This window comes from Pollachius pollachius (assembly GCF_949987615.1).
Source record: "Pollachius pollachius genome assembly, chromosome: 1".
Classification (NCBI taxonomy): domain Eukaryota; kingdom Metazoa; phylum Chordata; class Actinopteri; order Gadiformes; family Gadidae; genus Pollachius; species Pollachius pollachius.
Genome location: NC_136934.1, coordinates 42,359,508 through 42,382,362, shown reverse-complemented (window position 1 = coordinate 42,382,362; position 22,855 = coordinate 42,359,508). Strand labels below are relative to the sequence as shown.

Below are 22,855 nucleotides of genomic sequence, written 5' to 3'. Positions count from 1 at the left end.
CCACCCCCTCACACCCCTTACATAAGGGTACTGTCGGCGGTGGAAACACGAGGCATAACTGAGCTGCGCCGAATCGCACCTTCACTACTCCACCAAGCCCCCCCGAACCCTCTGGTGTAAGTGCGCAAATGCTGTGTACTTTGCAATTTCATGAATCAGGCTGAATTTTCCGTTTTACAACTGATTGTCTTTTTTTGCTTACAAATTACGGATGGAGTCTGGAGGTGATGTGGGGTAGCCTACTTATTGTTTGCTGTTTACATCTTAGATTACACAGTTCAGCCTGTTGCAGCTAGCTCAGGGGAGAGACGGTATGACACTAGGTGGTACAACCTGAGACAATAAAAAAGAATTGCATTCTGCATTTTTGTTTTTTCTTTTCCCTTCATTGTACCGAACTCGTACTGAACCATGATGTCTGAACCAAGTTATGAACCGAACCGTGACTTCAGTGTACCGTTACACCCCTAATCTTTACTGTACTTTACTACCGAGAGTAATATATTGTTTCACTTTCTTGTGACAAATGTATTTCTTGTATGTCCTTTTGGATAAAAGAGTCTGCTAAATGCCCTAAATCTAAATGTAAATGATGGATGTATGTATGCATGCATGGGCAGCGGCGGACGTCCAGCAGACCTCCTGTATCTCCAGGCAGTAGGAGCACTCCAGGTCTCGCAGGCCGCCCTCCACCAGGTTGGACAGGTACTTGTTGATGGTGTCATGGCTGACGTCATCCAGGCTGTAGTAGCTGCAGGCACACACACACACACACACACACACACACGCACACGCACACGCACACGCACACACACACACAGAGGGTCAGTGGACAAACAGCCACAGCTCTGCAGTGAGGCTGAGAAACTATTCTGAATTGTAGCGTTATCCCGTTCCACCAAAATGCAATATCCGGTCTCTTGACTTCCTATGGGCTGTGTCCGGCAGTTAACAGTCCGCAGAACGATTGGAATAATACACAGACAGGAAGAACAACAAGGAGATTGGAATAATACACAGACACGATTGGAATAATACACAGACAGGAAGAACAACAAGTTTTCTGACGAAGAACGTGACGCAGCAATATCCAAAAGATGTGGCGGAAACGTATATCTCTCCAAAGTCCCGGCCTCTCTCGTCTCTCGCCGCTAAACCCACGTGACCGAAACGAATACCACTCCCTCTGAAGTCCCGCCCTCTCACAGGCCGGTAACGTCCGTTTGGAACCTTGTCCGGGCGTTGCGTCGTGAGATGAGTACGCCTGGGAACGAGGTTAGCGTTGAATGCATTTCCAAAACACAGAACCCACCTAAACAAAACAATACAAGTCTTTAACATCAGTTATCTCATCAGCAGTTAGGGAATAAGTTGGTGCAAACTTGCATCTCAGGCTACTGCAACACACCGCGATTAAATCCCCTGAGTAATAGAAAAGCAAAACAACCTTCAGACATGGCGGCCGTCGGGAGGTAAAGGGTAATCATTCACGGTGGTTAAGCCGTAGGCATTCAAGGCTGTTTGCAGTTTATTTACAGTGTATCGACTCTGTGGTGCTGGCCCCCACAGGGACTGCAGTTGAAACTCATTAGTGTGTTGTTTCGACAACCAATACTGTTCCTCCAAGCCCCCGGCGTCTTCGTGACGTGGTCCAGTAAAAAAGAAAATACGATAGCACCTCCTTTATCTTCTCATGTATGAGTGATTTGACCGGACAACTTATAGAGGGGATACGATTATAGCAACAGGCCAGGACAAGAAGGATAAGCAAGCGGTGGTGGGTGGTGGTGAGGGGGTTGTGGATGTGGATGTGGTGGTGGTAGAGCTCCACAGATGCACTACCCCGCACTGAGAACAAATGCCAAAGCTGCAGGGGCCTTTGCCGGCAAATTATTCCCAGCCTCGTCCATTACTGGCTTCAATACCAAAACCAGTGGCCAAAATGGGTTGCATACACAGCATCCAAAGGGGTAACGGTTACCACATGGGCAGACGTGCGCGCTGCCAGGACTGTTTGTTAGCTTGTAGTGAAACGCAATGTTAGAGGTAGATGAGGGATGAAAACAGGTAGCAGCCACACGTTGGCTAAGAAATAAACTGCTCTGTTCCCTTGGATCGAATGTGCTTCTTTAGTAAGGTGTAGGGCTGGGTATTGCCAGGTAGCTCACAAATCAATTAAATTCAATGTCTTGATTCGATATCGATTCGATTTGATATTGATCCAATTGCTTCGATATCGATTCAATACGTGCAGATGAAAAAAATACTAGGGCTGGGTAAAAATATAGATTCATCAATGCACTGCAATTTATTTGTTCTCTATTCAATTTCGATTCAGAATTATGTTGGAATCGATTATTTCCATTTAAAAAAAAAGAAAAGAAAAAAGAAACATACCCAGTTATTGTAATCTAGAAGCGAGTGTGCCTAAATGTACATGCCCTTTTGCATTTGTCCATGTTATGATTATTACTTTTATGCTGCAAGTTTAGCTCAGGAACAATACATACAATGGTGTATTATTCCCTTTTTGCTAGTTAAAGCACAATGAAATGGTTAATTCATTTTGAAATGATTAATTTTAAACCATATTTAGGTATTTTTGTAATCTGTACTTATTATTGAATCGATATCGAAGCAATTGGATCAATATCGAACCGAAATCGAATCGAATCAATACCCGGCCCTAAAAAATACCTAAATATTATTTTAAACTATTTTAACCATTTCATTGTGCTTTAACTAGCAAAACGGGAATACACCATTGTATAGTATTGTTTCTGAGCTAAACTTGCAGCATAAAAGTAATAATCATAACATGGACAAATGTGCCAAATGCCCTAGTAAGATGAAGCATTAGATCTATATTTCTATAGATCAAGTTGTTCTACTGTATATCCACTGCCTGGTAGTTCAAATTAGCAAATGCATTGTGAGTACATCATATTGAATGTGCTACAAACATGACACGCCTTATTGTCACGAATGCCATTGCTTTTGTCCAAATGCTGTTTCTGGGAATTAGTTCTTACTATGTCTGGGATGGCATTAGCGGAGGTATAGTGCCCTGTCTCATGCTTTGTTTAGCAATAAATAATACTTCACATTAGTGTCGGCGGCTGACTACCTGTGGATCAGCACTGTTATCTTTGTTGTCTCTTTCCGTCCGCCTTCATACTGCGTGTAAACCGGTGCTTGCTTTTCACAGCGCCGTGGCACTAACTAACGGCCCACTTGGCATATAACGGTACAGTTAAACATAAAACGCCACCTCCATGACGATCGTTCAGATAATTTATTCTGTGGTTTTGAAGAGGAGAGGGGCTGTGAAGAATCGCCGACCCACCCGTCGTCCCAACTAGGGAGAATGGAGGGATTGGGGGTGAGAAGGGGCCGTGGGGCCACAGCGACCACCATATTTGATGTGCATTTGATGTAAAGTATTTCCTTCATCATCATCACTCAGCGCCGGTGACAGTGCTCCAGCTTTCAGCGGCTGGACGTGTTTATCACCAAACACATTTCACGGCTCTTTACGAGCCCCAAAGCCCCTCCACACCCACCCACCATTTCTTCTTCTCTCCTCTGGGTGCCCGGCCTGTCTGATTAAGTCACAGTCATTAGCATCATCACCATTAGGCTCCTGGTGGAGCTGGGGCCCGTCCCGACGACGTTTACGAGCCCCACGGGGCCATCAGTGTATGTGCGTGTGCATGTGTGTGTTTGTAGGTCTGTGTGTCTCTCTGGCCTCCTCTCTCCTCAGCATATACAGACAGTGAATAAGGATCGTCTATCAGTAAGTCAGAAGATATTCCGGGGGCGTGTAAGCAGCAGAGGATCACCACAGGTACAAAACAAAGGAGGAGGGCTCCCTGCTGCTGGGGAGGTTCTCAGACAACACAAGCCGATCACAGATCACACAGATTTTCCAGCACACCGCCACCACAGAGGCCTATAGGGACAGAGTGCTGAAGACATGCCGGGTTTAATAGCTCAACGCGACACCCGCTGAGGCAAGGTTGAACGCAGCAAGGGTAAAAATAGCAACGTCCACGTACCTTTGAATAAAAGATGTCACCTAATTAGGAGTCGAATGATGAATGCTTTAAAGGGTTGCAGGCTGAAAGCTAGCGCCGCAGGGCTTAAGAGGAACCGGAAGGCCCAGAGAGAAGCAGGTACGCCCCAATCAGGGTCTGGACAGGTCAGGCCACAGAGGACCCCCTCGTCCCTAGTCAGCGCCTGGACGGTAAATGCGGGCTGACAGCCGTGTAAAGGCCAGCATGCTGAAATGTTCTGGGAAAGTCTCCCGTCTACGCGTTGCAGATGTTGCAGTGAGGCGCGCTGCGCACTTCTAACAGTCCTCTGGCTGCATCCAGAAGGCGGGGCACCGCTCTGGTGTAGACCGCGAAACTCCGGATGGGTCGGTGTCTCACCTGGGGTTCATCACCAGCCGCCTGAAGAAGTAGGTCCACGTGATGTAGTCCATGGCGTCCTGCTTGGAGGTGATGGTGCCGGCAGCGATCTCGGCGTTCAGGTGGTCGGACAGAACGCTGAGGAGGCTGGGGAGAGAAGAGGGATGGACGTGATGCAAAAACGAACCAAACCAAACCCAGATTCTAGCAAATATATTAGACTGGATACAACAAGAAGGTTGACGAGTACTTTCGTTCCTTTAGGAATGTATTAAGACCCCGTTTTATTTGACCTGTATTGCAAGTTTTACTTCAAAGAACGATTAAGAAACTTTTGCACAATGCAGCTCTATAAAAACAGCAAGCATTGTCCAAGTTCTGGAGCCAAAGTGACGGGTCTCACCTGGACTCGACAGGGAAGGGCTCATAGAGGAACTTCTTGTAGAAGTCCTTCTTGATATCGTGCACCAGGATGACGGCCTTGCCCTGGTCGTCAAACTGAGGCCTGCCGGCACGGCCCATCATCTGCAGCACATCTGGAGGGAGACGGACGACAGAGGGATTACCCGACACTAAGCCCATTCAGCAGGCCCCAAGTACCGCAGCTAAACTTTTACAGCATGTGAAATCGAAATAAAAGTGCAGCCGGGAGAATGCCGCCGCGGAGTGAGTTACGACTGGGAAGGAACGTTGACCGCCATCGAAATCAGCTGTTGGAAACGGAGAGAAGGGAGGGGGGGTACCTGTGATGGGGTAGTCGACGTAGCGCCTGGTTTTGCCGTCAAAGTACTCGGTCCCCTTGACTATCACCAGGTGGGCGGGGAAGTTCACCCCCCAGGCCAGTGTGCTGGTCGCGATCAACACCTGGAGGGAGCACAAGACTGGACCTTACAACTGCTTTAAGAATAGTAATAATCATCATTGTAAACCCAAAATTAAATTTAACATTTATTTATTTATTTTTTTATTCTACTGCACTTCTTCCGTTGTCAGTCAATCTGCATTGTCAGTCAGTCCATCTGCAGTGTCAGTCAGTCCTTCAGTCAGTCAGTGCAGAGGCCAGACCTGGATCTTGCAGTTGACGAACAGCTCCTCCACGGTGCGCCGGTCCCTCTCGTGCAGCCCGGCGTGGTGCATGCCGATGCCGAAGGCCAGCGTCAGCTTCAGGTTGGAGTCCCTCACTGTGGCGATGATGGCTTCGATCTGTGCGCCACAAACACACAACGGACGGCGTTTTCATTACAACACGCAGACTTCTTCTTCACAGTGATGGGTTTCTGATGAACGCTGTCATAGCACACCAACCTAATATTTATAACTTTAGTTAGAGTTATTAATATGCAGATTGATGATTGATGATTGATCTTTAATTATAGTGGCTCACATCATAGATTAAGCCTAACTGAATGGGTTGACAAGACACTGAATAATAAAGAAGGGATCAGACATTTTTCAAGGGTAGAATATTTCAAACTAGAAAATACATTTCATGCAGAAAATGCGGTGAGAACTGTAATGCAAAGTGAGGTTGAAAATATTTTTTAATAAAGCCACATAGATTAAGACATAAAGAAACGTTGAATGGCTTAAATCAAGTGAAGGGATTTGAACAAAAGTTCAAAAGTCTAAATGGAGTAACCAATGTAAACATGCACACCATTTAAGAAAATGTAAATGGTTGGAAACAAATAAAGTGACAGCTGAATGCAAAGCGCAAAGCATTGCTATAAATGCAGAAATGTAAAATGAATTGAACTGAAGAATCTGAAAGGTCAAATGTATTGCCCTGCACTGCTTGTGTGTGTGTGTGTGTGTGTGTGTGTGTGTGTGTGTGTGTGTGTGTGTGCGTGTGTGTGTGTGTGTGTGTGTTTAAGAATAGCGAGCCGGTGCGTGATTAAAAGTAGCCCAATAGAGGGGGAAAAACAGCCCAATCTGGCAACACTGCCTGAAAGTCCTTTAAAATTAGCCCAAATTGGCGGGAAAAACTGCCCAATCTGGCAACACTGCTGAACGTCCTCACGCTCCAGCGTCAACGTAAGTCAGTGAAACCAACTGAAAACAAAGCCGGTATGAAACTAAAACTGTGATTCTGAAGAAAGTCAAATGATATCGAAATTCCGTTTAGATATTATTGAAGATACAAGTGTGTAGATTTGTTAAATGGTTTGAACAAAGATAAACGGTTGAAAATTTATTCAGTTACGTCTTAAACAGTTGAAGTACCAGAGGACGGGTCGGCAGTCCTCTTATTGACTCCCATGTTAAAAAAAGATAAGATTTTAAAAGTAGAATATCTTAAAAAGTATAAAATATAAAAAAAAATCTGAAAAGAAGCGCGCGATTCCAAGCTATTCTGAATATTTTAAAATTTGAATGGAGTCTCTAGGTGAAAAATTGAAGAAGGAGGTCCCAAAGTTTGTAGAGAATAATAAAGAAAGAATAAAACTTATGAAGAACAATAGTGGAGCGCTGCATGCAGCACTCACCTAATAAAGAAAAATATTCAAAAATGGAATGGCATAATCATACATTATTAATGTTCACATTTTTGGTTAGTGACACAGTTTCAAAACAATCCATGTGCGGAGAATGGGCTCGAGAACTCTGAATACAACTATTCTTTCTCTAATGTTTGTGCCTTTCTCACTGGAGGGCTGAAGAACTGTTGGTTGGTCGGGACTACAGGACCCAAGTGTCCCTTTTGAGACGGTGCAAACTATGTACACGTTGTAAAAATGGTTAAAGTAGCAAAAGCAAACCAGCATTCCTGGCACTAAAGCTGGACTGGAGGGAGCATGACTGCAACGGGACATAGAAAACCATTCCCCCCCACCCCCCAGCCACAACCATGACCCCTCCGCCTTCACCACCTCCGCGCGGAGGAAATAAGAGAGCGAGACGGAGGGAAAAGGGAGATGTTACAAGCAGAGGGGAGCGTCGCAGTGGTGGAAGGACCCCTGCCAGGGGTGTATTCAGCGAGCGTCAGCCACCTGTCAGTCAAACAGCAGGGCGCTGGGCCGCTACATGGCCCTGCTGCAGAGCCCCGCAGCAGGGAGGGCCATATATCAACGCTGGAGCGCACACACGCACACACACGCGCGCACACACACACACACACCTGGGGGCCCATTATGTCAGAGCAAGTGCATGAACAAAAAACACACACACACACACACACACACATAGATACACGCACACACGTGACACGCACAGAAATTATATTATGTATGAAACCGGGGCATTACTGTGTCATGCTTCCATGGTTGCAAATGGACAATGACACACGCACGCACACCCACACCCACACACACAAACACACACACACATTACTGCTCATTCGTGCACACGTTACCATGACTCATTTACATGTGAATTCCGTCCGGCACTAGATAGACAAACACTGACATACGCTCAACACATATCTGCTAACGTGCGGATGGCAATGCTGTGCCTCCCTGTGACTTGCCCACCGTAAGCCTTGATAAACGGGGCTTTAAAAGGTCACAGATGGGCCAGGCATCATAAAGAGATGGATGTTAACGTGTTCTTTATGAGGCTGGTCAGCTTTCATAGCGCTGGACATAGAGCCCTGACATCAAACCCACACCCGTAAAAAGCCCACCACTGAATACACACACACACATTCACTCAACACACACAGGGGAAAATACTTGTAAGCATAGAAACACACAGACACACACACACAACGGGGCACACCGGACAATTCAACAATTCATCTTGGCACAAACAATTGCCTACGTGTGTGTGTTTGTGTGTGTGTGCGTGTGTGTGTGGGCGTGTTTGAATGAGATTGTGTGTGTGTGTGTGTGTGTGTGTGTGTGTGAGAGAGTATGTGAGTATGAGCGTGCATGCAAACGTGCGTCTCCGAGTGTGTTGGGCCTGTTAGGCACTCATGCTGTGGTAATTACATCCTCTGCCTTATCAGCACTGGGTAATTGAGTGTTGGAATAATATTAGCATACTTTTTAAATCTGCCTCCAAAGGAGACGTTTGCTCACATCTTGAAATGATCCGATGACACAGACAGTATGACGGAATTTCCGGCAGAAGTCGGGTTTAAATTCCCTCCGTAATTACACTTAAACCACACTCTGTGAGCCTGTGTGTGTGTGTGTGTGTGTGTGTGTGAGAGTGAGTGCATATATAGAGAGAGTCAGAGAGTGTTAGCAAACTAGCCAAAAGCAGGATCAAAATGCAAATGGAGAATAGAAGGGTTCCGTAATACTAAAACTGAATAAGGGTGTGGGAGATCACACGCAGGCTTTGTAGATTTTGTATGAATAAATATGGCACACACACAGTATAACACAAAAAAATAATAGAAGATAATAATGAAGTAGAAACTACCGTGCATGACAGTTTTAAACAACGCACGTGATGTTTGGAACATGATGCATTGCTTTATAAAACATAAAACGGCTGGCCCTTCTTCTTAGGTTTCAGAGAAAATAACATAAAATATAAAAATACCTTAACAACTTTGCAGCTCTTTAGTAAAAGACAAATGATAACAATATCCAAGGGTACGTGATGAATGTAGAATATGAGCGGATAGTGGCACGGCTCAGAGGTGAAGCAATTACTGCTTGATTGGCCGTCTTCTCCCTCCCCTCCCTACCCTCAGTCCTGTCCCTTCATTCCCTTTCTCCCACTCTCCCTCTCAGAAGCAGGATCTGACATCCAGTGAGGCTGCTAACTAACCACCGACGTGTTTAGGATTGTGCACGTTTATGAGAATCTATGACCACAAGGTTGTCTTTTGTCCGTGTCCTTGTGTTATTCAGATATAATGAACGGTGATGATGACAACCTATCTCTGTAGATAACCCTTTTAAGTGACATCCCAGATGTATTTATTTTCACAGCTTTGAGTATATTTAGTGTGATGACAGTTGGCAACAGCACGACTATCGCAAAGGCCTTCTCCATTTTTTGAATGCGTAGGCGCTTGTGTTGTTAGCAACGTTTTTTTTGGTCAATGTTTTCAAATTAATTGTGGAAAAATGTGTCATTACAGGGAGCCATTGTTGTGTTTGAAACTACCACAACATTTCTCATGCGTGGGACGTGGCAAAAAAAGTATTTTCTCTACGTTACGGTATATTAACGTTGATTAAATATCTTCAGTCCTTTAAGTACGGCCGAGTATCAGGCAACCAAAAAATGTACAGATACTTAACCGTACTATTAACGATCCGGGAAAAGGGGCCATTTACATTATAAGAATTCAATGCTACGATAGTATTGTTCTATTTGCATGGAATATAGATACTGAATTCAGTGTCTTGGAGGTACTGCCAGGTGGTTGTGATTGTGTCGGTGGCTGTGTGCGTCTGTGTGTGTCGTTGGTTGTGTGTGTTTTGGGCACACCTCTTTCTCGTCCTGGTGGAGCCACTGCTTTGGGTCGTCCTCAGTGGCCAGGTAGGCGATCAGATCGAGGGCGGTGAGACGCGTCTGTCGCCGTGACGACACGAAGATCAACACGGGTTTGGCTGGAGAATGACTGCGAATGGCTAGAGTGGGACACGCACACACAGGAACGCACACACACACACATGGCACACACACATTTATTTCCTGTGGTTTGGTGTTGATCAACTTATCGCGATTAATTTAATTCACAACATCATCATTGTGAATTCCAATCTTTCATAGTGCATCATTTTTAATGATCAGCGAGGATCTTGCATAACCCATACATCCTATTATAATGATCACCTACATTCTGTCACCCATCATTTGCTATTTCAGGTACTGCAGCCTTGTCAAGAGGAGGTGATACTGTGTGTGTTTGTGATGAAGGGGGGGGTTCACCTTGGAAGGAGGGCTTGTTCATGCTGGCCATGCGGGGGCAGTAGTGCTGCCCGGGGAAGCCGTGGATGTGGACCTCCAGGGGGACGGGGCGCACAGATGGGCGGAAATTAAACAAGCCCACCTGTTAGAGTCAACGCAGGGGGGGGAAGGAGAAGAAAGAGAGACCTCGTGTGAGCAGCTGGCAACAGAGGGGGCCCATCTGGCACTAATGGGAGCTTTCTGTCATTGTCCCAGTGTGTGTGTGTGTGTGTGTGTGTGTGTGTGTGTGTGCATGTGCGTGTGTGTGGATGCGTCTTTCTGTGTGTGTGTGCATGAGAGTGTAAGAGTTTGCATGTGTGCATGTACGTGTGTGTGTGTGTGTGTGTGTGTGCGTGTCTGTGTGGGTGTGGGTGTGTGTGTGTGTGTGTGTGTGTGTGTGAATCTGTGCAAGTGCGCGTCTGCCCGCTTGTGTGTGTGTGTGTGTGTGTGTGTGTGTGTGTGTGTGTGTGTGTGTGTGTGTGAGTGAGTGGTCCGCGGCAGCAGAGCGGTGGCCCCGCTCGGTCCTGCGTGGCGGCGGGGACCCGAGCGTGTGCACACATATCTTACAGGTCCAGGATAATGGATCGGGCAAGACAACACAAACACAGTGGCCCCGGACCAAGCATCGCTGGGCCAGCCAGGCTCTGGGATTTATGGGCCGACAGACTGCTGCTCTGCCTGCCAGGCGCTACAGAGTAGGGGGGGGGGGTGTAGCCTTTATGCAACAGTTACCCCCTCCCTTTTCACCACACTGCCCGGCACGAGCACACACGCACATAAACACACACGTAAACACACACTCACACATCATCCCCCCCCCCACCCCCCAAACGCCAGGGCAGGAAGGAGACCCGATCTCCAGACGTGAGCCAGTCTAGAAGGCCAGGCGCGATGACACTGAAGTCCAACGACTCCCGACGAGCAAGGGTGAAACTGAATGCGTAGGGCGCAACATCAGATCGGGATTGGATGGATCTCCGTATCTTTCTTTGGGCTTGTAAAGACTCTCTGACTTTGTTATCACCGCCATGACGTTCCTCTCCGCTCCGGAGCGCCGCCTTATCCGGTCTCATTGCTCCAGTGTTTTTTTCCATGATTACGCCACGGCATAAGCGGCCGCGTCCCGCCACACGAGACTCAGGGAGATTACCCAGATAAAGTGAGGCATCCGACGCAGGCCGGCGCCATCTGTTTACCCTAATAACTGTCATAATATACGGTTGATCAGATGTAAGCGCAAGCTAAAACTACACAGTGAACAAATAATGAAATTCAGTAAATAACATGGCTTGAATTCACTTGGCTTCGAAACAGCAATGCGGAACTTGTTACCCGACAGACAAGCGTGGCTGGCTAGATTAACTTCTCCATGTGGAAAGCTTTAAAAAGGGGAGAGGAGTACATTACTCTAGATACACCCTATAGATCACTGGGACGGGGATGTAGTGTGCTCCACGGCTGGGTGCTCACTCTGCTCCTTCTTATCTTTACCGCTACGACAGTGTGCTTCGGGGTGTCCTCTGACCTGCTTGATGCCCAGCCAGTCGGCCAGGTCCCGGGCGTTGGCCAGGGCGGTGGACAGGCCGACCACGCGCACGGTCTTGGAGGTGTGGGACGAGATGAAGTTGGTCCTGGACACAATGACCTCTAGGACCGGACCCCTGTCCTCGCCTGCGGGGGATAAAGAGACATGTTGATTTGCATGGTGTTGTGTTATGTTGTGGTGAGCAGACATCGGCATAGAGTTCAAACTGGATGCAGGCATCAACGCGAGCTGCACTAGAGCAGGGATGAAACCAGGGAGCGTTAAAAGGGGGTGATACACTAATATTACTTGAGGTTTGAGCTAGTAATCCCTCTCACCCAGGAGGTGGATCTCATCGATGATGAGGATGGCCACCTTCTGCACGTAGCTGCGGTTCTGCCAGCTGCGGCTCACCCCGTCCCACTTCTCAGGGGTGGTGACGATGAGGTCGGCCGCCGAGATGGCACGCATGTCAGGCGTCACGTCACCCGTCAGCTCCACCACCCTGGGAGAGGGGGGGAGAGAGAGAGAGAGAGAGAGAGAGAAAAGAGAGAGGTTGAGATGACGATGATGAAAGAATGTGGCAAAAAAATGAAGATAATATCATTGAATAATGTCTAGAGGTGTCAAACTCTGGACGGTTGGTCGATATGCACTTATTCAATCAAATTTTCATTGCTCAAAACTATTTATACCAAATAAGTCGTCGGCAGCATTTGCTTAAAAATAACGGCAAAATACGCTGCAAAATCATAGGTTATACATTTTTTCATGTTGTCTGCGATTGGGAGCCATTATACTTAACACAGAACAATATATCAAATCAAATTTTCTGATGTGTGTTGTCTATATAACAGGGACGCTGCCCGACGCAGCGCTCCGTGGCTCGTCCGATGTGCGACCCGCTTGATATTGAAGCTCTGCCGTATCCGAGTCAGACTCCAACCAAGGCTGGACCTGAAACCCACTGACCTTCTCCAAACAGCACTTACGTGATATTGAGACTGGCAGGTAGAGGAAAACGCACTGTGGCTTTAATTAAGTTAATCAAGAGACAACACACAGACAACTGTACGATCTACCAGTCGAACAGTTGGTTGAATTTCAACCTAGATTTAATTTGGGTGAACACAGCCCTAGTAAGGTCATAATAATAACTATCCCAAGTCTGCAGTTGATAAATGCACAGCGGTCCTGGCCACACTCACTTCTTCCCTAGTTTTTCCTCTATCCTGACCTTCCAGTCCTCGATCCTCTCTCGGACCAGGGCCTTGAGGGGAGCGATGTACACCACCTAAACACCAGCAGACAAACACGTGCAGTAACACATAACACAACAGAATCTAAAGTTAATACTTGGCAAACTGAGGCAGCCAGACAGACAGAGAGTGCGCTGGCAGGTCAATCAAAGGCGGGGTTACATATTAAAACAATTGCTTGGCCGGTGGATCTTTCCACTCTGGCAGGACAAAAGACGGGAGAGAGAGACACGAGCGGCCAGCCACAGGGACGGACCTTGGCGCCGGGGTACTTGTTGAAGACGCGGAACATGGCCAACTCGGCCGCGATGGTCTTGCCGGAGCCTGTTGGCGCCCCCAGCAGGACGTTGGTGTCGGTGTGGTAGAGCGTGTGGAAGATCTGCGTCTGGATGGGGTTGAAGTGGGTGAACTTGTACAGGCTCTCGTACTGCGGGCAGCCCAGCGCCGTCACGGGCAGCGGCTGCAGGTCCAGCAGCTCTGGGGAGGGAGATCGAACCCAGAATCAGGAAGAGCTTTATTGCCACAGAATACATAGACAAACACAAACGGATGATCAGATGGAGAACATCAGGCGTCTGTGACTCGCTACTCTCCATCCGATCTCTCTGCCAGGGATGTTGCTGCCAATAATTACACAACACAGCAACATGTATTCTGTGTGCTGGATCTGTTGTCTCTTCCAGTGTGTCCATGCTAGACTAGTGGACGCCTTGATTTAGTTTTATTTCCACCCCGAAAAAAATACATATTTAATCATGGGAACATGTAGCGATGATGTGTTGGTGTGTATGCCTGCGTCTGTGTGTGTGTGTGTGTGTGTGTGTATGTGTGTGCATGTGTGTGTTTGTGTGTGTGTATATTTCAGCGTCTGTCTATTTGTGTGCACATCATAAAAAGTGCATGTGGCTTTGGACAGTAATATTAAGTGTCAGTGCAACTGTCATCAAAAGAATGTTCAGGCCCTAAGGCTGAGTCAACTATGTGTCAGCAAGTCAGTAGAGACATCAACCAGCCTGTGTTTAGCCCTCAAGTGTGCAACAAATAAAGTATGAAACTCTAGTCAGATTTAAATATGCGAAGAAGCATATTCCGGTCAGGATTACTGGATTTAAAACAATAGAACTTTAACCAGTTTAATAGCTAACAGGCCATATTGCCGAAAGTCCTTTTTGTCTTACATGTTTGAGTGGCTGTGCTCACACATGTTGCGCGTCTTTATTTCACCTAGCGATGACCTCCATAATAAACCCCTAACGCGGCATCCACTGATTTTGATAGACGAGCGTTCTGCACAGCTACCGCGGGCCCGGGTGGGGACGTAATGGGCCTGTCCACACCTGGGGCCCCCCTTGCAGACGTGTCCGGAGCAGGGGGAGACGGATCGTGGAAACACCTGCTGCTGAACATGTGACTCCAGTGACCTCTGGTGATCACATTTGGCTTCGCCGCGCAAAAATGTCAAATAAATACATGAGATATTAAAGTGTGTTCAACACGTTTTTTTGTAGCGCTTCGGCTCATCAAAGAGCAAATATGAACTCGGCGCCTCCATTTTGGCCAACCGTATGCCTCCAGATGTTGTTGGAATTTCAGACTTGACTGTGATTAAAAAAGAGCAAAAGGCCGGAACACTGATTGTTGAAAGAGTGAACATGAGCAATGGGTTTCCTTGAGTAGAGAGGGGGATGAAGAGAACGCGGCCACATATGCCACTTCTGAGTCTGGTCTCCGTGATCAGATCTCATTGAGTCTTGAAAATCAAGTTTTGTTCTTCCAGCTGTCCTGGTTGGATCAGCGATGCACACTTGATACATGAACACACCCGTTTTAAAATGGAAGAGTACTCTTTTTGAAACATATCCTAAAGATGAATCTGTCTCAGGGTAACTGTGGTTGCATGGCTCACACAGCTCACATGGTGTTCTACCAGTGCGAGGTGTGTGTGTTTGCATGTGCGTGTGTAGTATCACAGTGTGGGCTGTCTCTGTGTCTATGTGTGTGTCTGTGTGTGAGTGTAGTACCAGTGTGTGGCGGGTGTTTCTCAGGCAGGATGAGGTGCTGGAAGTTGATGACGCAGACGGCCTCAGCCCCCAGCCAGCGGTCCGACACCACCCTAATGTAGTACTGAGACGGCATGGGCTCAAAGATGGGGATGGTGAACACGATGTTCTGGGGGTCTCCAGACACCACCTGCATGGAGACGACACACACAAGCATACATAATGACATTATGTGAGAGAGATTAAACCTGCACTATGTATGTGATCGCAATAGCGCCCTCTAGTGGCTGGAGCTGTAGCTGCACTCAGAGCCATATTTTCAGATGTTCAATACTTATTGTTCCCACCATTGGGGGGGGGGGGCAAAGTGGACCACAATGAAGAACGATTTATAGGGGCAATCTCCTGGATGGATTGACTGGTGGATGGGGGTGTTTTACTCAAGGAACGTTCTAGTTCTAGATATTTAGCAAATAGCTGCAGTACAAAAGGGACATGGCGCAGGTTTGAACACAACATCGGTGAACACATATCCTGTGTGGTTGCCTAGGAGTGAGGCGGGAAAGGGGAGGGGGCAGACCTGTTTCTTCTGGAGGAGGAAGTACTCTGAGTGGTAAATGTGGTCGTTGATTGGGTCTTCCACCCACAGCCACCAGGGCTCCCCCACTGAGCCATGCACCTGGTAAGGGGGAGGGAGATGGAGGGGGGGGGGAGGGAGGGAGGGAGGCGGAGAGAGAGAGATAGAGAGAGAGAGAGAGAGAGAGAGAGAGAGAGAGAGAGAGAGAGGAGAGGAGAGAGAGAGACAGAGTGAGAGAGAGACAGAGAGAGAGAGAGAGAGAGAGAGAGAGAGAGAGAGAGAGAGAGCGAGAGAGAGAACAACTGTTATCTTACTTGGAAAGCAGAAGAGAAAGATACTATAACTGTTGCGAAAATACTATATTGAGCAAAGAAACAGAGCGTGTGTCCTCAAGCATAAGAAAACATTCAGGAACAATGGAGAGCTGGGCGTATCGCCATAAAATGCATTCTTTCAGTGTGAGCACAAATACATTTGTTCTCCTGCGGATACTTCTGCTGATCTTCTGTGCATGCCAAGGTGTGTGTGTGTGTGTGTGTGTGTGTGTTTGAACGTGTGTGTGTGTGTCAGTTGCAGTACTGAGCCAGGCTCCTGTAACGTCTCTTTCCCGCTGCGGTAGAGGGAGTCTCGGATGGCTAGCTAACCGCAGGAGACAGGTTTATGACACACTCACGTTTCCTCAGGAGAAGCCACATACATACATCATCCACTAACCAGATCTGTGGCTTCCTCTTTATGAGGATGTCGTGCAGGTGATGCAGATGACTAGTACTAATACACACAAAAAAAATAACACGTTGCTTGTGGAATGACTACAATAGTGGCAGGCCCCCTTGTCTGCAACACGCTTTCACCTTTACGGAGGAGGTTATGATGGTCTTCTCTTCCGTCTGCTCTCTCAGAGCAGGCTTAGTGTATCTGTGTGCATGTGTCCCTGCGAGGCTTGGCCGCGGTGTGCCGACATATGCAGCTGGATCAGGGCAAAGCCGTGAGGGAGTGTTCCCTTACGACTCTCCCATGGACCGAGCATGCATTGCTAATCGGACATAAACATTCATCTTCGCATTCGGGCCCCCCCACCCCTCCCCCCCGCTACAAAGAGCTTCCTATTCCGGGGATTCCATGACAAACCCCGAAGCGAACCCCCCCCTCCCCCCCCCCTCCCACCCACCCGGCATCCATGCCATCCCTGATGTGGGACACATTTCCCTGACACCAGAACCTCCTCCTTCCACCCTGGAGGTCTGATGCAACCCCCCCTAGACCCCTTCAGAACAGCTGGGGAGCCCTGCGCGGTATCACCATTAACCATTTGCGGCCCTGGGACTCGCTCCAAGTGATGTTATGGAGACACCCTCTCTATTTAGAGCCAGGAGGAGAGGGAGAGAACCGAAACCTCTCTCCTAACAGGAATAATGTGGAGTTAAGTGTGGGGGGCCTGCGGGGAGCCTTCCTATATCGCTGTAACGCTGCTGAGGCACTGAGGCACCGCGGTTAAAAATAGGCCGCTGCACTGTGTACATGCAGACAAACAGACATAGTCGTAGGGCTGTCTCACCAGCTGCTTCGTGTTTGTTTATGTACAGAGGCAACAGAGGTGGTGTGCAGGGATTTACACTTTCACTCGATACCTCGTACTTTGCCTACAGTGGAAGTCTGAGAAGCCCAGTCCCTGAGCAACCCGGGCTGACACACAAAGTAATGTATCCTAGAGGTAATCTCAGTCTAAATGGATGGAGGAACAGGGTCTAAGCACATTAAATAACCATAACCTATCACAGAGTTAAATATCCACTTCTCATCTACAGGAAATCTTCAGGAAAATGTTTTAAAGTATATTGATATACAGCTCAAAGTCAGTTTATGAACTCAGTCTTTGAAAGACACAGGATAGTAGGGGGAATTCCCCCCTTTCACTGTGTATGTCATTCGTACTTGCTCAAATTCTTAAATGCTAATGTAGCTTTATTTAGTTCAACCGGTGCGGTAATGCCAGGGTTCGGTAATTGGTTACCCACTTAGCAAGATGGAAGTCGTCACAAGATTGCAATTAATTGTATAATACTATAATACTAAATGCACAAGTTCACAACCCGATTATCCCAAGTAAATAACACATTTATGTTGGCCATCACTTTGTGTCCTGGGTTTCAGTAAGAATAAATATCAAAAGAATGATAAAAAGGTATTGATTCACTTTATGAATCACATTTTCAGTAACAGGAGTTTTCGTACTTAGGAGGTCACAAATTACAGTTTGGCTTCTTGTGTGGTTGCTGTGGTTACCTGGTCATGCCATCTGAAGTCCGGGGTGATGACGAGACGCACTCGCAGGACTGTGCGCGTGATTGGCTGGATGCTGGCCTCCATCAGGAGGGAGGGGATTTGGTGGGCACACTGCTTGACTTTCATCCCGATATTGATGTGTTGCAGCATGTGACCTGAAACCACAAAAAAAAAAAAGTCTGCATTGAACACATTCTTTCATGTGAAATCGGGTCAGTAGTTAAATCAATTCTAAAAAGCTACATCGCTTTGATTTGCCTTCATTTAGCAAAGTTAAAGCCTAAATAGTATGTCACATCACATGCAACTAGAGCCATAGTGTACAGAGAAAACACACGTTTAAATTGGATTGTCATGGAGGATCTCCTGCTGGTTGGGGCAAGGGGTTAGGGGCTTGGGTTGAGGGGGGTTATGGGCTTGGGGTGAGGGGGTCAGGGGTCAGGAGTTAGGGGCTAAGGGCTGAGGGGTTAGGGGCTGAGGGGCGAGGGCTCTCACCGATCTCCTCCTTGCTCAGCTCCTTCAGCTTGTCCACGGTCAGCCTGCGCTTCTCCAGCCGCTCCAGCACCGTATGCGGCAGGATGTGGAACTGCCGCAGCGGGTGAGCGAAGCCCCACAGCCGCTTGTCGATCACCTTGCACAGGTTGAGCAGGCGGTAGGTCATGGCCGGCCAGCGCTTCCTCAGGGCGATCTCGAACAGCGCCCGGACGATACGGGCCGCGTTCTGAAAAGCGCGGGGGAAGGGATAAAAGGAGATCAGCGAGACAGAACCTCTTTCGCGCCGTCACACACAAACACACAAAGTTTACACGTTGGTTTTCTTAAAGATGAGACGTAAAGAGATTAGGGAAACGGATCGCTTTTCGCCCCGCCACACACAAAAAGACATTTGAGAAGAGTCCATCTGTAGAGGGGTGATTCATCATGTCTGATGAAGAGGGGCCGTCCGGTCTGTGTTCAGACGTCCCGCTTTGGCCCAGCTGTACGCTGATTGATTGCCCACGTCTTTTTGAAGGACGGGTCAGGTGTCCGGGAGGGGCCGCTCCCTGATAGGCTGGTCATGTCTGGTTGGCTTGGGATCGATTTTGTCAGGTGTTAATGGGGACCGACCGACTGATCCGAGGCCTCAGTGTGCCATGTTGACGGACGGGTGGGCTCGGGATGTGCCCCGATTGAAGGCTTAGGGTTAAAGTGGGGTCCACTCTGGCTTTAAGCGGGGCGCTTGTGACTCAGGGGCGGTCGAAGACAACACACTGAGAGCGGTGACTCCTTGGCCTGATTTTCATTTGATGTTGGACGGAGAAAGTAAACTGATAGGATTAGAAAGCTTCCAGTTGTTTGGATCTGGGAGCCCTTTCAGACCTGCTGTGTGGACGACTCGGCCCGTCTCTAAGCAGTCTCGGGTTTCAACCCCCCCGCTGTCACTGTTTTGGGCCTAGCATCTTCCACGCTGTAAATATTTAGCTGCCCTGTAGGGTCATAAACTGTTCTTATCCTTTTTGAGACCTGGTGCTTTGCAGTCAGGTTGAAGAGTTGGAATTCAGGCCAAACAAATGATTGGGCCCGTCCGTCTACTAATACTTGAAGAGGTCATTTCTGTTACATTCATTAGTAACAGATGTATCTTAGTTGAGCTAGGATCTCTTTTGGTAAATTTGTGCATCACATTCAACATTGAGAACACACCAAGGCACACAGGCAACAACCAGCTTATTGGTTGCCACTCAACCACTTGAGTAAGCGCTGAAACGTTTTCAAGGACAGAGGTGGGGATCGAACCAGAGACCCTTCCACAACCTGCTGGACCCACTGAGCTTCCACAGCAATAGCATCAAGAGCTCTTAGTATGGGTTGCCATGTAGCATGAAATGACCTCATCTCCACTACCTCGGAGAACAGTATCACATGCGAGGACTTGCTCTGAACATTTAGAAGCAAAAAGAGAGAAGATCTGCGCTAGACATTCCAACTATTCGTCCACATGTTATCAGTTAACGCTGGAAATCTGGAATCGATGTGTTTGTGGAACCAGGGAACGAGAAGCAGAGAGGAAGAGCAGAATGAGAAAATGAGAGGAGATAGGGGATTAGATCCTAGCTATTGTGGACAATTATGTACCAGAGATCATTTCAGCGTCCACATTTGGACGGGATCATTTGAATGTGGGCAGGGAGGACGAGGCGGGGGTGAGTGGCGCTCGCAGATTGACTGTGTCAGCTCCCGGGGGAAGGCTTCTCATGCACTCGCGAAGTGGAATGCAAAGGGCTAATAAGAAGACAAGCATTCTGTTGTTTTCCACGGGGAGATGATTGCAGTGAGATACAGGGAGGGGACCTCTAACTACACATAATTGATGTGGTGGACAGATACTCAACTGTGAATCCAACTGAATAATCCAAATAATAAAAGAAAGAACTGGGCTGAAGCACGGAGTAGGGGCCTCTTCTCCAAGAGTGCTCCACTGGAACCATGCAGTATCTCCAAAAGGTCAGGGGTCAAACACATCATAGAATTTATATCCAGGCAGAGATATGCGTATTTGCATGCCTTAAATCGCTGCAAGTGTGTCTTTGGGTCATGGGAATGTCCAATGGGGCATGTGTTGATATGCGTCCAGTGTGTGACAACAAGGGAGAGAGATACAGAGAGAGAGAGAGAGAGAGAGAGAGAGAGAGAGAGAGAGAGAGAGAGAGAGAGAGACAGACACAGACACAGAGACGGAGAGAGAAAAAGAGAGAGAAAGTAAAAAGAGTGATACTGAGACACAGAAATGTAGAGAGCGAGAGATAGATAGGAATAGAGGTAGAGAGAAATAGAGAGAGAGAGAGAGAGAGAGACGGAGAGAGAGAAAAAGAGAGAGAAAGTAAAAAGAGCGATACTAAGACAGAAATGTAGAGAGCAAGAGATAGATAGGAATAGAGGTAGAGAGAAATAGCGGTAGAGAGAAATAGAGAGAGAGAGAGAGAGAAAGATGAGGGGTGCATTCCAGTGACCTGTGCCACGTAGGAGAGGTCTGAGATAAGCGAGAAGCTGTCCACTTCTCCGCGGCCAATGTAGGTCTGCAGCAGGATGTTGATCTTGCCGTAGCCGTTCTCCACGCCACCCGCCGCCGGGAGCTCACAGTAATTGCTCAGCATCTGCTCCAGCTCCTCCATCTCTTCATCACGGACCTGCAGGAGAACACACACACACACACACACACACACACACACACACACACACACACACACACACACACACACACACACACACACACACACACACACACAGTTCGTTTGTTGCTACCAGGTCGATCCTGCAAAAGAGGTGCTCAACCTATAGTAAAAAAACTGGAAACACACACAAACAAATGTGAATGTTTTTATATTATGAATGAACTTATTCTGAAGGACAGAGCTGTTTCAGAAAGGATGTCAGGCCAAAGACGATTGGGTGTACTGTGCTGCAGCTTATGCACACATAACAGACAAAAAGAGCTTAGAATGATGAAGGGGATCTCTCTCTCTCGCTCACCTTGACTTGCTCAAACTCTTCTGCCTTGGACACGATGCTGAAGATGTCGCCCTCTGTCCTCTGGGAGTTGAACAGCTCATTGAACGTCTTCACAGAGAAAGGAACACAGTGAAGAAGCAGAAACAACACATGGATTTACATTTAGTATTCCACTTGGATCCAGGATGTATCCCAGAAGACACATTTTCACAAACAACAGCAGCAGCCCAGGATCTGTAACCGAGTGTGACGTAAATGTTGTGACATTAGAAAGAACGACATAAAGTAACAGCCATCCGTATTCACTGGAGCGCCATCCTTAGTGTGCCCCTTTGTTGGTGGTTGTCAGGAAAATTTAACTTCAGATCCAGCAGGCCTACTATGATCCAGCAGTGCTTGTATATTATAGTGGAACTTCTGTGGGGAGACGGCACCGAGCCCGGGTCAGATATAAACAACTGCAAGGTTGTTGATCCCTTTTTCGTTTCTGAGATATTCTACCAACGAGGAATCTTGAAGCTTTCAGCTGACGATTATTCATTTGTTTATTTCTAAAATGGACTTATATAATCCGATAAGGGATTTGTTTGTGTTTGTCTATTTGTTCCTCTGTTTGTCTATTATTACCTACAAATTTAAAGTACTTAGGAGAAAAGCCTACCTCTATGGTGTTGTATCTGATGTAGAAGTGACTGGCCGTCCGGCCCAGGTCAGTGGAACCAAAGTAGCCGGTGCGCTCCTCAAAGCGGATCATGCGGGCCTTGTCCAGCTTCCGGCCCGCCTCCACCACCAGCTCCCTTCTGTACATCAACAGGCCTGGGTCCATCTGAGACACGCACGCACACACACGCAGGCAGAGACAGACACACGCAGGCACACACACACACACAGGCACACACACACACACACAGGCAGGCAGGCAGGCAGGCAGGCAGGCAGGCAGACAAACACACACACACACACGCACACACGCATGCACGCACGCACGCACGCAGGCAGGCAGGCAGGCAGGCAGGCAGACACACACACACACACACACACACACACACACAGCAAGGGATGGATAAAGGAGGAGGATCAGCTGGAGAGCATTAGCATGGAACTATTCACATACTGGACATGATGACAATGATGATGATGACCATGATCGACAGGCAACTGTTAGCCGGGATATGCATGAATTGGTTACCATTTCAAAACAAAGTGGGATAGACAAGACAAACTGGCAGCAGCAGGGACAGAGCGAAATCAGGGTTTTTTGACAGACCGAGAGAAAGAGTGTCTGACAGATGAAGTCTCAAAGGTGGAACAGAATATACAGCAGGAGACTAGACTAGGGAGCACAGGTGAAAGGGAGCAGAACAGACAGACAGATAGAGGAAGATGGACGACAGACAGACAGACAGACAGAAGGAAAGATAGAGAGAAACGGATGACAGACAGGCAGAGAGAGA

General features: G+C 47.7%; 1 protein-coding gene across 1 annotated transcript in view; it reads right to left on the bottom strand.

The window, feature by feature from the left end:
- Nucleotides 1-22,855, bottom strand: part of ascc3 (activating signal cointegrator 1 complex subunit 3) — a 100,114-nt gene that overhangs the window by 14,436 nt on the left and 62,823 nt on the right. The window contains exons 18-35 of the mRNA XM_079744833.1: nucleotides 22,063-22,227; nucleotides 21,423-21,509; nucleotides 20,903-21,079; nucleotides 18,408-18,633; nucleotides 17,913-18,067; nucleotides 15,630-15,728; nucleotides 15,071-15,239; nucleotides 13,306-13,526; nucleotides 12,999-13,084; nucleotides 12,129-12,295; nucleotides 11,791-11,936; nucleotides 10,248-10,368; nucleotides 9,804-9,946; nucleotides 5,478-5,615; nucleotides 5,156-5,276; nucleotides 4,816-4,948; nucleotides 4,434-4,559; nucleotides 640-751 (exon numbers count right to left, since the gene is read on the bottom strand). Coding sequence (XP_079600959.1) covers nucleotides 640-751; nucleotides 4,434-4,559; nucleotides 4,816-4,948; nucleotides 5,156-5,276; nucleotides 5,478-5,615; nucleotides 9,804-9,946; nucleotides 10,248-10,368; nucleotides 11,791-11,936; nucleotides 12,129-12,295; nucleotides 12,999-13,084; nucleotides 13,306-13,526; nucleotides 15,071-15,239; nucleotides 15,630-15,728; nucleotides 17,913-18,067; nucleotides 18,408-18,633; nucleotides 20,903-21,079; nucleotides 21,423-21,509; nucleotides 22,063-22,227 — 2,592 coding nt within the window. The remainder of the gene's footprint in view (nucleotides 1-639; nucleotides 752-4,433; nucleotides 4,560-4,815; nucleotides 4,949-5,155; nucleotides 5,277-5,477; nucleotides 5,616-9,803; nucleotides 9,947-10,247; nucleotides 10,369-11,790; nucleotides 11,937-12,128; nucleotides 12,296-12,998; nucleotides 13,085-13,305; nucleotides 13,527-15,070; nucleotides 15,240-15,629; nucleotides 15,729-17,912; nucleotides 18,068-18,407; nucleotides 18,634-20,902; nucleotides 21,080-21,422; nucleotides 21,510-22,062; nucleotides 22,228-22,855) is intronic.